The 13937-nt window shown below is 39.4% G+C and overlaps 1 protein-coding gene and 1 long non-coding RNA gene across 2 annotated transcripts; one reads left to right on the forward strand and one right to left on the reverse strand.

Annotated features, from left to right (window-relative positions):
- Nucleotides 1-914: 914 nt before the first annotated feature.
- LOC142904987 (chloride anion exchanger-like) lies at nucleotides 915-13733 on the forward strand. The gene is made up of 19 exons (XM_076051434.1): nucleotides 915-1071; nucleotides 1170-1309; nucleotides 2341-2451; nucleotides 2803-2945; nucleotides 3024-3188; nucleotides 3803-3955; nucleotides 4258-4340; nucleotides 4930-5077; nucleotides 5370-5483; nucleotides 5677-5754; nucleotides 6165-6260; nucleotides 6407-6513; nucleotides 7439-7508; nucleotides 7596-7688; nucleotides 7893-7988; nucleotides 8078-8275; nucleotides 8510-8564; nucleotides 8662-8798; nucleotides 13321-13733. The coding sequence occupies exons 1-19, from the start codon at nucleotides 944-946 to the stop codon at nucleotides 13339-13341; spliced, it is 2136 nt and encodes a 711-aa protein (XP_075907549.1). The 5' UTR covers nucleotides 915-943; the 3' UTR covers nucleotides 13342-13733.
- Nucleotides 5308-6589, reverse strand: LOC142904995 (uncharacterized). The gene is made up of 3 exons (XR_012929483.1): nucleotides 6369-6589; nucleotides 6141-6278; nucleotides 5308-5464 (listed from the first exon to the last, which is right to left on the reverse strand). It is a non-coding gene; the product is annotated as an uncharacterized LOC142904995 (long non-coding RNA).
- Nucleotides 13734-13937: the final 204 nt, after the last annotated feature.

Here is a 13937-nt window from a genome sequence, read left to right on the forward strand (position 1 = left end):
TGTGTGAAGTTATAGTGACGTAGTATGTAGTTATAAGTTCGAGTAGAGTAGTTAAGTAGTATGTTATTTTTCAACAAAACAGGGCTTCTCAAAGTGGGTGCTTGGAATTTTCCTGTCAGACTTCACTAAAAATGACATTCTTCAGAACTTTGAATATTTTAAGAGGCTGAAAAATCAAAATGAAAAATGGACAAATGGGTGTTTTCAGCACTGAGAAAAAGTACAAGAGATTAGTTTTCAAGTAACTATCATACTGTTGTTGTTTTATATTGTTTCTTCATTGTAACACAGTTTGCACTTAAAATATATTTTTACATTTGAATGATGATACATGTTGATACAGACCAATGCAGATACAGACTTTTTATTGTCTCTTTCTCCTGTCACGTTCTTTTCTCATAATTCAATTGCTCCCCAGCTGACCACAATAAATTTTTTTGGCGTGGGATTGTCAGGGCTTGTCTTGTTTATGGGATGGAAGTGACCTATAATTTTATTGTCACCTTTAAACCTATGGGTCGTGTTGTGGTAGCTGGGATTGAGGAAACACAGGGACTAGAAGTAGAAAAAAGCGAGTTTGCAACTTCTATTTAGCAATGCTGAAATTAACTTTTCAGTTAATTCAGTTAAATTTTTTTTGTTGTTGCTCAAAATCAGTCCAAATATTATAAAAAAAAAAAAACCTCGCCCAATAATTCAGCATGAATCGAAGTGGGTCACGCGACTCAAGGAAATGGGACAACATAAAAACAATAAATTGGAAAAATGTGTTAATGATTGAACACAGTTGAGATAGCGCAGACAAAACCAACGGGATGGATTGCAGATTGACCAATTAGGAGCACACGCTCGCTGGACGAGGAGGCACTGAGCAGTTTCCTTAAGGTGCCCGTCTTCAGAGCCTTTCTTCCCGTTGAAGCGGATTCCCTCTGAAAGTGTGAGGATGGCGACTATGAGGAAACATTATTCTGTGAGTAGGCCTGTGTACTCCGAGGACAGCTTCGCCGAGGACCACGAGAAAGTCCTCAGGCGGCGGAAAACCACTCTGGATCATGTCAAACAGTATTTGACGTAAGTAAATGAGAGTTATCTTCAACTCTGAGTTGACCTCGGTGATTGCAAATGAATGTGCGTATGAAAGCACTCTAAATGGTTTGTTTTGAATGCAGCTGTGATTCCAAGCGCGCCAAGAACGCAGTGCTCTCGTTCCTACCCATCATTGGCTGGATCAAGATCTACCGGGTGAAAGAGTGGCTGCTGGGTGACGTGGTGTCTGGGATCAGCACTGGGCTGGTGGCTATAATGCAAGGTGAGCAGTGCTTCTACGACCAATATCTAGATAGATAGATAGATAGATAGATAGATAATCTATCGAAATGATAGATCATCTACGCTGTTGCAATACAAAAAAAAAGAACTATACAGTCATTACAAGAAAGAGTCAACTGAATTTAAATAGAACAAACAAACAAGAGCAAGATGTCCAAAAGGCAATGGTTTAATATAGGGAAATCCAGGGTATGCTAATCATGCTGTATGAGTGAGATATTCTCAGTGTTAACTCCACAAAACTAACACTGTCACACAGTTTTTGATTGAAACTATGCCGTCACTTAACTTGACACCAACGCCAAATCACCAAATTCCTGCAACAAAACTATACTGCATGTTGTTTTTCCATCTACATGTTGCTCTATTTGAAAGAAAGAAAAAAAAAGGTCACGTGCAAGTACACAAGGAACAGGAAATACTTTAAGGAAGTATGGATTTATGGGTAAATGTTTTTATGGAGCTACATATCCCAAAATTTCCCTCATAAACTAATCCAGCACACGGAACACTTATCACATTTATCGTAAATAACAGTGTTTGACCCAATACGTTGTATCATCAGTCAGACAACAGCGATTGATTTATGGTGTATTTATTTGTCTAAAGAGACACAAGCTGAGGATTTTGAAGAATCTTTACTTTTTGACGATGTCGGAAATCCTGTTTGATCTTCTGCTGCAGTACTTCATCATGTAGCAGTGATGGCACTCAGTTTGAAACATATGATTCATTTGACGGTTTGACATTATGAAAGACTTGAAATGATCATGATTTGATGTGTTTTGTGTGTATCATTTTTGTTCAGAGATAGCAACATGTGACGCATCGCAAAGCTAAAAACAGCACTCGCTCTTGTCCTGCGGTCTGTAGGACCTTCAAAATGTAAACAGTCTTTATGTTGGCGAAAAACATTTTTAAGGTCTGCAAATATGGTTTTATAAAGTCATTTACTTGGGGAAGAATGCATTTTTTTCTGACTTCAATTCTGCTTTTTGTGGACATGTACAGGCCTGGCTTTCTCCCTGCTGGCCTCGCTGCCTCCCAGCTACGGCCTCTACACTGCTTTCTTTCCCATGTTAACATACTTCTTCCTGGGTACTTCCAGACACATCTCCGTTGGTAAGTCCCCGGAAGCGGCAGAGTAGTGTGTCGTTTTACTTTGTGCCATAATAAACCCATGTTTATAATCCAAGGCGGATCAGCAGTTTGAAAGCTATAAAAAAGAAATCAACACAATCAAAACACCGATTGAGCCTCCTGCTCTTCAAATGGTCACATGACATGTCCCATATACAGCTTTTTCATGTACATGCTTCCACCAGGCAATAAAACAGGTTTCTGTCATAAAACATACTTGAAGAGTCAAGGAATTCTCTGAACGTTATCAATTTATCACACGCAGAGATAAGATCGAACGATATGTCTTCAGAATGTTTTTCGCCCAAACCTTTGCTCCAACCCTGTATGCAGGGTCATTCCCAGTCCTGAGCCTAATGATTGGCGCTGTGGTGACCCGCCTGGTACCGGAGGAAAACTTCACAGACATGACAGAGATGAACCAGCAGAGAGTCATGGTAGCCTCCTCTATGACCTTCCTCGTGGGCATTTTCCAGGTAGTTTTTTTTGTCCCTGTAAGGTCAGTGTAAGGTGAATGTGAGCCCTTTTAAAAGACCTTTCATTCTTTCCTGCAGCTTGCCATGGGTCTCCTCCAAGTGGGCTTCATTGTTGTGTACCTGTCCGACACTCTGGTGTCTGGCTTCACCACAGCAGCAGCCATCCATATCCTGGTTTCCCAGCTTAAGTTCATTTTGGGATTGGACGTGAAAGGCCTGAGTGGGATTTTGTCCCTCATTTATGTAAGTTCAGAAAGGTTGTATGGTGGAATGAATTGCTCCGAGTTTTGATACTTTTCATTTCCAGAGAAGGAGACAAGTTAATTTAAAAAAGAAACAAAAAAAAAGCCAAACAAGAGAACCCTGTAACTACTCACAGTTTTGTGCAATACAACTGAATCCACTCTGATTAGTTCGGATGAGCCTAAAGCACCTGGGATGGAAATATACAATCTCGTCAATCTTTTTTTTTTTTTTTTTTTTTAAATACAACACACCTCCTCAGTTGCCAGGTGTTATAAAGGTAACCAAGTTTTCCAAAACCAGAGGCCCTGACCATAACAATGTCAACATAGGTTTCTAATCTTAAGAAGTGGCTTTAAAGCAAAGTCCTATCTTTAATAAGACAATTGGCAGTGGTGGTTTTTTACAGCCGTGGCACTTGCAGGTCTTGAGGGCATGGCATGGTTTTATAACTGCCAACAGTATTATACCTTTCACTGTCAAATTGCACGCTGGCGGCTTGCCCACTTCCGTGTCACTCCAGTAAATCTACGAAGTGCAATGTGCCATTTAAATGGACATAGCTTCCTCCTTCCTCCTCCTTCCCCAAAGTGACAAGTGTTTCCTTTCCACAGACCCTTGAGAATGTCTTCGGCAAGATCACCGGTACCAACATCTGCGACCTGGTCATGTCCATTGTGATCATGGTGGTGGTGTTCGTTGTGAAGGAGCTGAATGACAAGTACAAAGCCAGGCTGCCCGTTCCTATCCCCATAGAAGTGATCATGGTGAGGCGAGGCGTTCCATCGAAGGGGGGGGGGGGGTCACATCTTGTTCAATACAATAAACCTCATTGAAGGGGGATCAAATGTGACAAAGCTTCATAAACCTTTGTGTGATTTGATATTTGAGTCAGAACTGACAAGATGGTTGATGGTGTGTGTTCAGTAATGTTTTAGCAACGCAAACAAAATATCACCCTCATTCTTGTTTTTGTATCAAAGTTTGGGGTATCACTATAAACCCCTTTAAGTACTGTTGTCTGGATTTTAACATGGGTTCCATTCTTGGGTTTCCTGTCTGGTCACAGACTGTTATAGCTTGTGGACTGTCCTATGGCTTCGACTTCAAGCAGAAGTTTGGCATTAACATTGTTGGGAAAATGGTTCAAGGGTAAGTACTGAATGCCACATGTATAATAGTAGATGTACGTCCCCTATCAGGTAGTAGTACAGGAAATACTTTTGAATTAATTGATATGCCTTACTTTGTTGATTGAGTTAATCACCACACTAATACTGACTGTACCATGCCTGTATGTGGCTGGGTGGTTGGAGAGCTGTTTGCTCAGCCATCGTGTTCTCATTACGTTTTGACTTTGTCCTCTCCATTATTATTAACTTTTAGAAACAACGCAAATGAATTGTTGAATCTGTTAATAGTGTGACTATTTGTCAGACAATCAAATATTTGCAAAGAAACAAATTACCGGGAGAGGAAAGCAGAAAGCCCTTTGTTTAATTTTTAACAACGTCTCTCATTTTTATATGGTTCTACATCATGTTAAAACATGGAATTTGGATTATATGCGTTGAAGTAACTATAAAATATTTGTCGTTAAGATTAAATAAAAAAGAAATCATAGAAGCTGAAATACACAAAAAGGACCCTATAAACTTCCACACGACAATAAAGTTTTGTACTAAAAGTACATAACTTTATTGCGGCATCACACACGAAATGTTGCATCCCCGTGTTTTAGGTATGAGGCTCCCATTGCTCCGAGTTTGGACGTCTTCCGGGAGAGTGCAGCCGAGGCTTTCCCTACAGCCATCGTAGGGTTCGCTGTGGCTTTCTCAGTGGCCAAAGTCTATTCCATCAAACACGATTACACCATCGATGGCAACCAGGTGAGAACACAAGCTAACGTGGCCAGTTACCAATACAAAGCAAGACATGGGTACAGACATCTTTGGATGTCATAAATTTACTGGAGAAATTTGAATTACAGTTATATTGCATGTTGAATATTAAATATCGTTAAGAAAATAGACTTTTATTCTGACTTTAAATTACCCTAATTGACAACCAGCACCGAATGAAGGTGTAATATTTGACTTGAAAAGAAAGTCGTAACTAGCAGGTAGTAATTCTTCTTTTCTGCAGAGCGGTAATTGGACTTGACTCTTTAAACCTCTGCAGGAGCTGATTGCGTTCGGGGTGAGCAACATTTTCGGAGCCAGCTTCAGGTCTTTTGCAGCCAGCACAGCACTCTCCAGGACAGCGGTGCAGGAGAGCTCTGGAGGCAAAACACAGGTCAGAGGTCAACGGCCCGCGTTTACGACAAACCATCTGTTCTTCTCCGCCTCCAAGTGACGACGAGTAAATAGTACATTGTGTCCAAGTGGATTTATGATAATATCCCCTTTTTACAATCTGTTCTTTTATGGAAGTGTGTCCCTCCTCCCTCTGACATTATAACCTTTTTATTCTTTTAAAACACATGCAGGTTGCCGGACTGATCTCGGCACTGATGGCCATGATTGTAACTATGTGGCTTGGCTTCCTGCTGGAGTCGCTCCCCACGGTAACAACGCTCACATGTTTCACACGTGGCACAAAAAGCAAGCAATGATTACAACATGTATGCGTGGAAAAACTGTGCGTCATCAGTGGATAGATCTACAGTATATAGAGCAGCGTTTCTCAATTAGTGGGTCGCGAGCGACTTCGGGTAGTTGCCGGACACACAATTCAATTCAAAAATTTCAACAATTTATTTCCATGACATGATAGAAATTATAGACTACCATTTTTAATATTGTGGAATAAATTTGAGTGCTGTGGTATGAATTTGGGTCGCGATGTCATGATACAGAAAAAAAATGTATGTCCTGAGACTCCACCAGTTGAGAAGCACTGATATAGAAGCATGTGTTTTTTATTTGGATTTTTTATTTTTTTATTACTCACCCACCGCACTTGACTTTACTCCAGTCTGTCCTGGGCGCCTTGGTCGTGGTCAACCTGAAGGGCATGCTGATGCAGTTCAGAGAAATCCCATACTTGTGGAGAAGGGACAAACCCGACTGTGTGAGTTCAAATAGCGTCCTGCAGAAAAAAAGAGAGATTGCACTGTATTTATATTTACTCAGGCTTCTTACCGAGTCCAATCTATTTTGTTCATAATGCAAACCTTACACTCTTGACTTCCTGCATGTATTGTTTGTTGTCTTCAGCTGGTTTGGGTGGTGACTTGTCTTGCTGCCTGCTTGCTTGGACTGGATTTCGGCCTGGCAGTGGGTTTGGGAATAGAGCTGCTGACCGTCATCTTCAGAACACAATTGTAAGCTGAAATTACCTCATATGTGTTTCTTGCATTCAAACAAAGGTCATAACAGTAATACATGTGGCCATAGAGACTGGGACAAGTAGGTGCTGTATTTTTTTTTAGCTGGGTCTAAAACATGCTGTAATACAGGGAAGACAATTCTGTGTCATCGGTCACAGCAACATAGTTTGCAACCACACAAAAGATGTTGAAAGTCCATAATGTCAATATTTCAAGGTCTAAAACATGCCAGAGATGAGAGATTTAATCTATAAGATTCACTGATGATCAAGCAAAGATTGTAATTTGTAAGTTTTTTGTTGATCAAAATTAGTTTATCCAGTTAAAGTTGACCAACTTTTGTTGTCAGAGCCACTCAGCTAATGTTTTCAAATGTATTTCAGGCCTCGTCAGTTATATCCAAATATAAAAAGTCTATATTTTACCTCTTTTGCATTTCTCAGTGGCAGGGTGTGCTAGAACACACGCTTCGGGAAAAAAAATACATCAATGACATTAAATTGAATTTAAAAAATCAGAAAAGTTCTGAAAGTTTGGGTAATATGGGGACTATAGGGGGAAAATGTAATTATATCAGTTATATTACATTTTTCTGGTTTATTTAGTCTTTGCGCTTGTTCGTCCCTCTACGTGCACCATCAAATTGGCAAGCAATGAGCAATTCAACACCACGGATAACAATAATAATCTGCTTAATGATGCAGCGAGTAAAAGTGAAACAAAAATGGAGGCGCTGGTCTAAAGGTGACTTAATAATCTGCAACAGAAAGTTCAACTAGCCACAGTTCCAAAACATTCCCGGTTAGAAACTAAATAAATGAATTCCCTCTTAAACATTACACTGTGTGAACCTTTTAATGCTGTTTACCTCCCTCTCACACCAAACGGGGTCTAACCCTCTCGCTGTCTGTCTCCCCAGCCCTCGCTGCGCCGTCCTCGGCAACATCCCCGGAACCGAACTCTACAAGGATCGCAAAGATTACAAAAATGTCAGTGTGCTTTGGCCCAAATGTCTCGTTTGTCGTTGTCTCGTGATTTTATTTTGTTCCTCAGCATCGCAACGTTTCTGTTCACAGATAATGGAACCATACGGACTAAAAATCTTCAAGATACCCTCGCCCATCTTCTTCGCCAATATTGAGTTCTTCAAGGACAAACTCATCGAGGCTGTGAGTATACAGTGTACCTGCGCCCACCGCTGCAACAGTTGAAATTACTTAAGCTTTAGATTTTAAAATAGATATATTTATAGAGAAAATGTTGGGCATTTATTTGACAAGACACACAATTCAGTTCAATAATTTCAAGTTGAGTTGAGAACCGCTGGCTTAGACGGCATGTAATCAATTATCATTTGGGTTTCTTATGTACAGGTTGGATTTAAGCCACTCAGGATTTTGAAGAAGAGGAACAAAGCTCTCAGAAAGATGAGGAATTACCTGGACAAAAGGGACACTAGTAGCTCAGAGGTAAACGCTTCAGCTTCTCCTTGAAGTCGCTTCGTTCAAATGGGTCGGAAGTTGTAAGTCTCTCTATCTCTCTACATTTGCCGAAACAGAGAGACTTGGCGCTCGGTTCCCTGAATATTGATCAGCTGCATCTGCCCACTGACGTGAAGGACCTTCACTTCCGGATGGACTGGAACGCTGATCTTCCAGCCCACATCAAGGTCCCCAGGGTGGACATCCACAGCCTCATCCTGGACTTCTCCACTGTCTCCTTCATCGACATCTCCGCCGTGAAGGGACTGAAAATGGTACCGAATTGCCATTTCGCCACGTTGTATCACTAACATCCCGAAGTTCAACGCTAATTCGCAAATTGTCCAACCTACATGTTAAACAGGGGTAATGGTAGTAGGAAGTTACTTGCTTGGTCTGCTTTAGCGTGAATGAGGCTATTTTTGAACAACATTATGAATGTCACATTTTCAAACGTTGGAAATGTGGGATGTTCTTGAATGCATTTTTATTTTATTTTATTTTTACAGGCACTGAAAGAGTTCATCCATATTGATGTGGAGGTTTACATTGCGGCTTGTGATGGTGAGTTCCTCGCACACCTCAGCCCGGCAACAGCTGTGACCTGTGAAATGCCGACAATGATCAATCAATCAAAATCCTCTTGTGCTCAAAAAAAAAGTGTACGTCCTGGAGAAGCTGAGCAGCTGCACGTTCTTCGACAACGAGCTTCAGACCTCCATGTTCTACCCGACCGTACACGACGCCATGCTGCACGTGCTGTCCAAACACGTCCCGGAAAAAAACAAAGACACGATTGTAAGGATGCACCACTCGCTGACATTCTCCTTAGATGAATTGTGTCTGTCTGTCTGTCTGTCGGTTTATAATAAGGTCAAAAAAGAAAAAAATGACATGGAACGAGAGTACAACTTGACTGAAAATTTGTTTACAAGCTTCTGTATTAAAAAGAAAAGTCCCAGTGTTAAAGGGGGGAGAGGGTGGATAGAATGAAGACTGTGGGTCAGAGTGCTTATTATAGTAAGTCAGTGGATTACACTGGGTTACAAAAAAAATTCAATAATAGACATTGATTAATTTGATTTGATTTGATTTGATTTATTTATTTATTTCAAACATGTAAAGAAGGAAAGAGAATAAAAAGGAAACAAAACCTAAACACACACACACACAAAAATAAATAAATAATAATAATAATAATAATAAAAAAAACAGCAAGGTAAGAATAAATAAGCAAACACCAGTGAAATATACAAGCGAATAATATTGCTCATGTTCGAAAAGGGGTAGGTAGAAGTATAAACTTATATATACCTACCCTTGGACTCAAATAAAAATACAAACTTATGAACTAAATTAAGTTTGTACAACAGAAAACAACATAAAACAACTTTAAAAGGTCTCAATAATTATAATATAGTAGTGCAAGAATTCTTCCGTATGAACACTGGAACAATAATATAATATAGATGTATAATAATAATAACAATAATAATAATAATAATAATAATAATAATAATAATAATAATAATTAATCAGTTTACAATATTATTGTACCTACAGAATCTGATATTTTTTATATTTAATCTTAAATAGTCCCAAGTTTGGGCTTTCTTTAACGTCCAAACCCAATCTGTTCGACTGAAATACAAAAACTTCTTTTGGTTGTGCGGATTGTGCGAACGTTTAAGTTAAATTGTCCCCTAAGCCTGTAACTCCCATCTCTATCAGAAAACATTTGTTGAAAATTATTAGGTAACATATTATTCCTCACTTTAAACATTACTTGTGCAGTTTTATATTCAACTAGATCAGAAAATTTGAGAGTTTTAGACCGAATAAATAACGGATTAGTGTGTTCTTGAAAGTGTGCATTATGGATAATTCTGATGGCTCTCTTCTGTAGAATGCACAGTGCTTGTAATGTGCTTTTATATGTATTTCCCCATATTTCAGAACAATAGTTTAGGTATGGTAGCAGTAAAGAAATATATAAAATAAGAAGTGATTTACCATTCAAAAAGTACTTTGACAGGACTGCAATGCATCGAGATAATTTAGCGTCAATTATGACCCCCAGAAACTTTATTTTGTTTACTCTCTCTCTAAGTTAACGCCTTCTATCTGTACTTTAAAATGATCCCTTTTATTATAATTTCCAAATATCATAAACTTAGTTTTATTTAAATTTATTGATAACTTGTTTTTTATCAAACCATTGTTTTAATTTACTAATTTCTATTGTTATTATTGAAAGGAGTTGCTCTAGATTTTCTCCAGTGACCAGAATATTAGTGTCATCAGCGAAAAGGACAAATTTTACTAGTTTGGATATATAGCAAATATCATTTATATATATATATGTATATATATATATATATATATATATATATATATATATATATATATATATATATATATATACATATATACATATATATATATTAATTAACGCCGGTCCTAAAACTGATCCCTGTGGGACACCACACACCATATCCTGGTACTCTGACCTTTGACCATTCATCATAACAAACTGCTGCCTTTTCTCTAAATAACTCCTTACCCAATTCAAAGCTATCCCCCGTATTCCGTACTGTTCTAAGGAAGTACATGTAAATTGAACATTACATCGTCATTGTGCAAATTCATTATTATGGGCAGCTGTTATGGGCTCAGTTGGTTGAGCAGGCTGCAAATTGATGATCGATGGGTTGGCGGTTCAAATTCCGGCTCCAACTGTCCACATGCTGAAGTGTCCTTGGGCAGGACTGAACCCTAATTGCTCCCAATGGGCGAGGCAGCGCCTTGCATGGCAGCAGCCACCCATAGGTGTATGAATGTGTGTGTGAATGGGTGAATGAGAGGCCTTTGTAAAGCGCTTTGGGGTACCGTGAAGGTGCTGGAAAAGCGCTGTATAAGTTTCTTCTGGAACAGTGGACGAATCTTTATTTAAACATTTTTTATTGTAGTTTTCAAATTTTCAAACAGTGACAACTAGTAATGTCTAGCAAAACAGAAAGAACGGTACAGCGACATTGTGTCAACAAATCTCCAAAGCAAACCCACTCACCATAACTGCAGAGAAAGAGAGGGGGGGCAAAGATAGCTGATATGGAGCTAGGGAGGACGGCCTAGCCGTAGGCGCCACCTATGGTATCAAAACTGTTTTGCCCCAAAGGTGTCAATTTAGAACATGACCAGAACATGTGGCAGTGAGTAGCAGGGGACTGATTACACCTACTACAGGCATTGCTAATTGTGGGGTAAATTCTGGCTAATTTTGCATTTGTATAATGAATTCTATAAAGAATCTTACATTGAATCCGGCCATGTCGAGCGCAGATGGAAGAAGAGTGGACTAAGTTTAGACCCGATGACCATTGCTGAGCCGAGAACACGATTGACAGGCCATTCTCCCATGCAGTCCTAACTAGATTGAGAGGTATTTCTTTTGTTTGGGGTTCACTGCTAATAAGGTGTCCAACAGAGTTTCAGGGGGCCAATTGGGGAAGTGAGGAAAGTTCTTTTTGACAAAGTCTCTAACTTGGAAAAAACAAAAAAGGTGGGAGCCTGGCAAGTGAGTTTGATGAGAGCTCTGTGAAAGACAAAAAATGCCATCTGTGTAAAGGTCTTTCATACTGATGATACCTTCACTTTTCCAAATTTTGAATGAGGTCCATGGTAGATGGTCTAAAGGTATGGTTTTTAAAAAGTGGGGAAAGAATAGAGGGGCTCTGTAGTCCCAAGTTCTTCCTGAGTTGGCTCCATATTTTCAGTGAGGCAGAGACAATTGGGTTTGCTCTCAAAGAGGATAAAGGGAGGGGGAGCTGGGAGCAAATGGCAGACTGTACAGAGAGGTGTGAAGTTTCCTTTTCCAAATGTGCCCAGGCAGGGGGGGAATCGCAAGTATCGTCCAACCAGTGTAGAATTTTCTGCACATTAGCTGCCCAGTAATATCTCCTAAGGTTAAGAAGTGCAAGGCCACCATCGCTTTTGGGGGATTGCAATATTGCCTTTCGAATTCGAGCCGGCTTATTTCCCCATAAGAATTTTGATATTGTCCCATCTAATTTATCGAAGAATGATTTAGTAATGTATACGGGGATGTGTTGGAAGAGGTAGAGAAATTTGGGCATAACAACCATCTTAATCAAGTTTATTCGACGTGCGAGAGATAATGGTAAGGTGGACCAGGGATCAAAGTCTCTTTCAGTCTTTTCAACCAACGGCCGAAAGTTTGCATTAAACAATTTGGACATAGAATCTGTGATCAGTGTGCCTAGGTACGGAAAGCCATCATCAGCCCACTTAAATGGAGCTATAGAGTGGGGGAGCTGCTTAGACAATGAATTGCTTGGGAATAACTCACTCTTATGAGTTTAGCTTGTAGCCAGAATATGCACTAAACCGTTCCTGGGTATTAAAAATCACCGGTAGAGGTAGTTGGGTCAGTGGAGGAATCTTTGTCACTGATGTTAGGAAGTTCTCCAATCCATTTCATCACACTGAGCTACAGGACAATTCAAGATCAGGATACTTGAGGCTGCTTCGGTTCTTTCTGGTGATCCCAGTCACATCACTAGTGCAGAAGTAGCGGGCAGTGACATGGTTTGTCGGCTCTCTTCAAACCATGGGAATTCCAAACTTCAGACAGTCTTCATGACTTGCATACTATGTGTGGCACCCAAGCTTTATCCCGGTCCCCAAGTTTAATACCAAAATAAGCATAGTAAGGATGCTTTATGAAACTTGTGACTAGATTCCTGTTAGGAACAATGGTGTATTCACTGCAGATGTAGCAGAATATGTCAGGCATATTTTTGCAAGACCTTCTAGTCAAAGCCATTTCATTCACTTGTAACATTAACAAAAAAAAACAACAATTAGTCATAATTGACTAATTGTTTTTTTTTTACACTATATTGCAAAATCTTCAGATTTCGTTGATTGCAAAAAATATCAAAGAATTTTTCATCATATACGTGAAAATACCTGTACATGAACACAAACGTCGAAAAACAAATATGTAGCGTAGTTCAGAAAGTTGACCTGACTGAGCATTTGGATTTAGCACATCAAAATTATCCTTAATCAGCTTAAAAAAGTGAAACAATAAATTTGGTGTTGACCAGTGTTATTGGAATGATGTGGAATATGGAAACGGATTTCATCGGGGCAGTTTTCTCTGGGAAATGATCAAGCGCGACCAAAAATAAGAATGTTATGAACCACGAGGCCTTCAAGTGAAACAATTAGTCTCTGTATTTTTATCTGCTTTTGCAACTTTAACCGCTGTCCTCTTCTTCTTCTTCTGTTGCAGCACGCAGAAACCTCTCTCTAACAGATCAAGCACCTCTACCAGGACCCTTCACACCAGACCTTACAGATGCACCAAGAGATCTCGCACAGAGTCAAAATTGTATCAGCTCAAACTACAGCACTCACAGTACTTTCAATGTTTTTTTTTACATTCACAAATATTCAATTTGCTTTGTTTGAAAATTATCTGAGTTTTTATATTTCTTTTTATATCCTGTCACAGAGCTTGTTGCATATTCACACATGCAATGTAAAGTAATCAAACTGTACTTTCATGATTAAGGAAGATTAAAATGACTTTTTACAAGAAGTCTGTCCTGTTATTTATTCTAAGATATTTGGCATCTGCAGTCTAACCCAATTGCTTTTTCAATAATTGATTACTTTTGAAAATGCATCAGACATGCAAATGTCTCACTTAGGCAAAAAAAAACATCCATCCATCCATTTTCCATACCCGCTTAGTCCCGAGGTCAGGGTCATGGGGGCAAAAAACCCCAAAAACCCCTAATAAATATGAAACACAGAATCTCGAGTGTTTCCTGCAACAGGCTATGCGCCATGTTGCCGTCAAGTTTGATGAGCTTTTGAAATTGGATTCACATTTGTCATTTTCTC

The sequence above is a fragment of the Nelusetta ayraudi genome, unplaced genomic scaffold (genome assembly GCF_046127955.1).
Source record: "Nelusetta ayraudi isolate G7.1 ecotype Tasmania unplaced genomic scaffold, CSIRO-AGI_Nayr_v1 ptg000135l, whole genome shotgun sequence".
Taxonomy (NCBI): domain Eukaryota; kingdom Metazoa; phylum Chordata; class Actinopteri; order Tetraodontiformes; family Monacanthidae; genus Nelusetta; species Nelusetta ayraudi.

Coding starts and splice junctions, on each gene's coding strand:
- LOC142904987 (XM_076051434.1), top strand. CDS start 944: ATGGCGACTATGAGGAAACATTATTCTGTGAGTAGGCCTGTGTACTCC. Junction 3,189..3,802: donor GGATTTTGTCCCTCATTTAT/GTAAGTTCAGAA, acceptor TCCTTTCCACAG/ACCCTTGAGAATGTCTTCGG. Junction 8,565..8,661: donor TTACATTGCGGCTTGTGATG/GTGAGTTCCTCG, acceptor TCAAAAAAAAAG/TGTACGTCCTGGAGAAGCTG.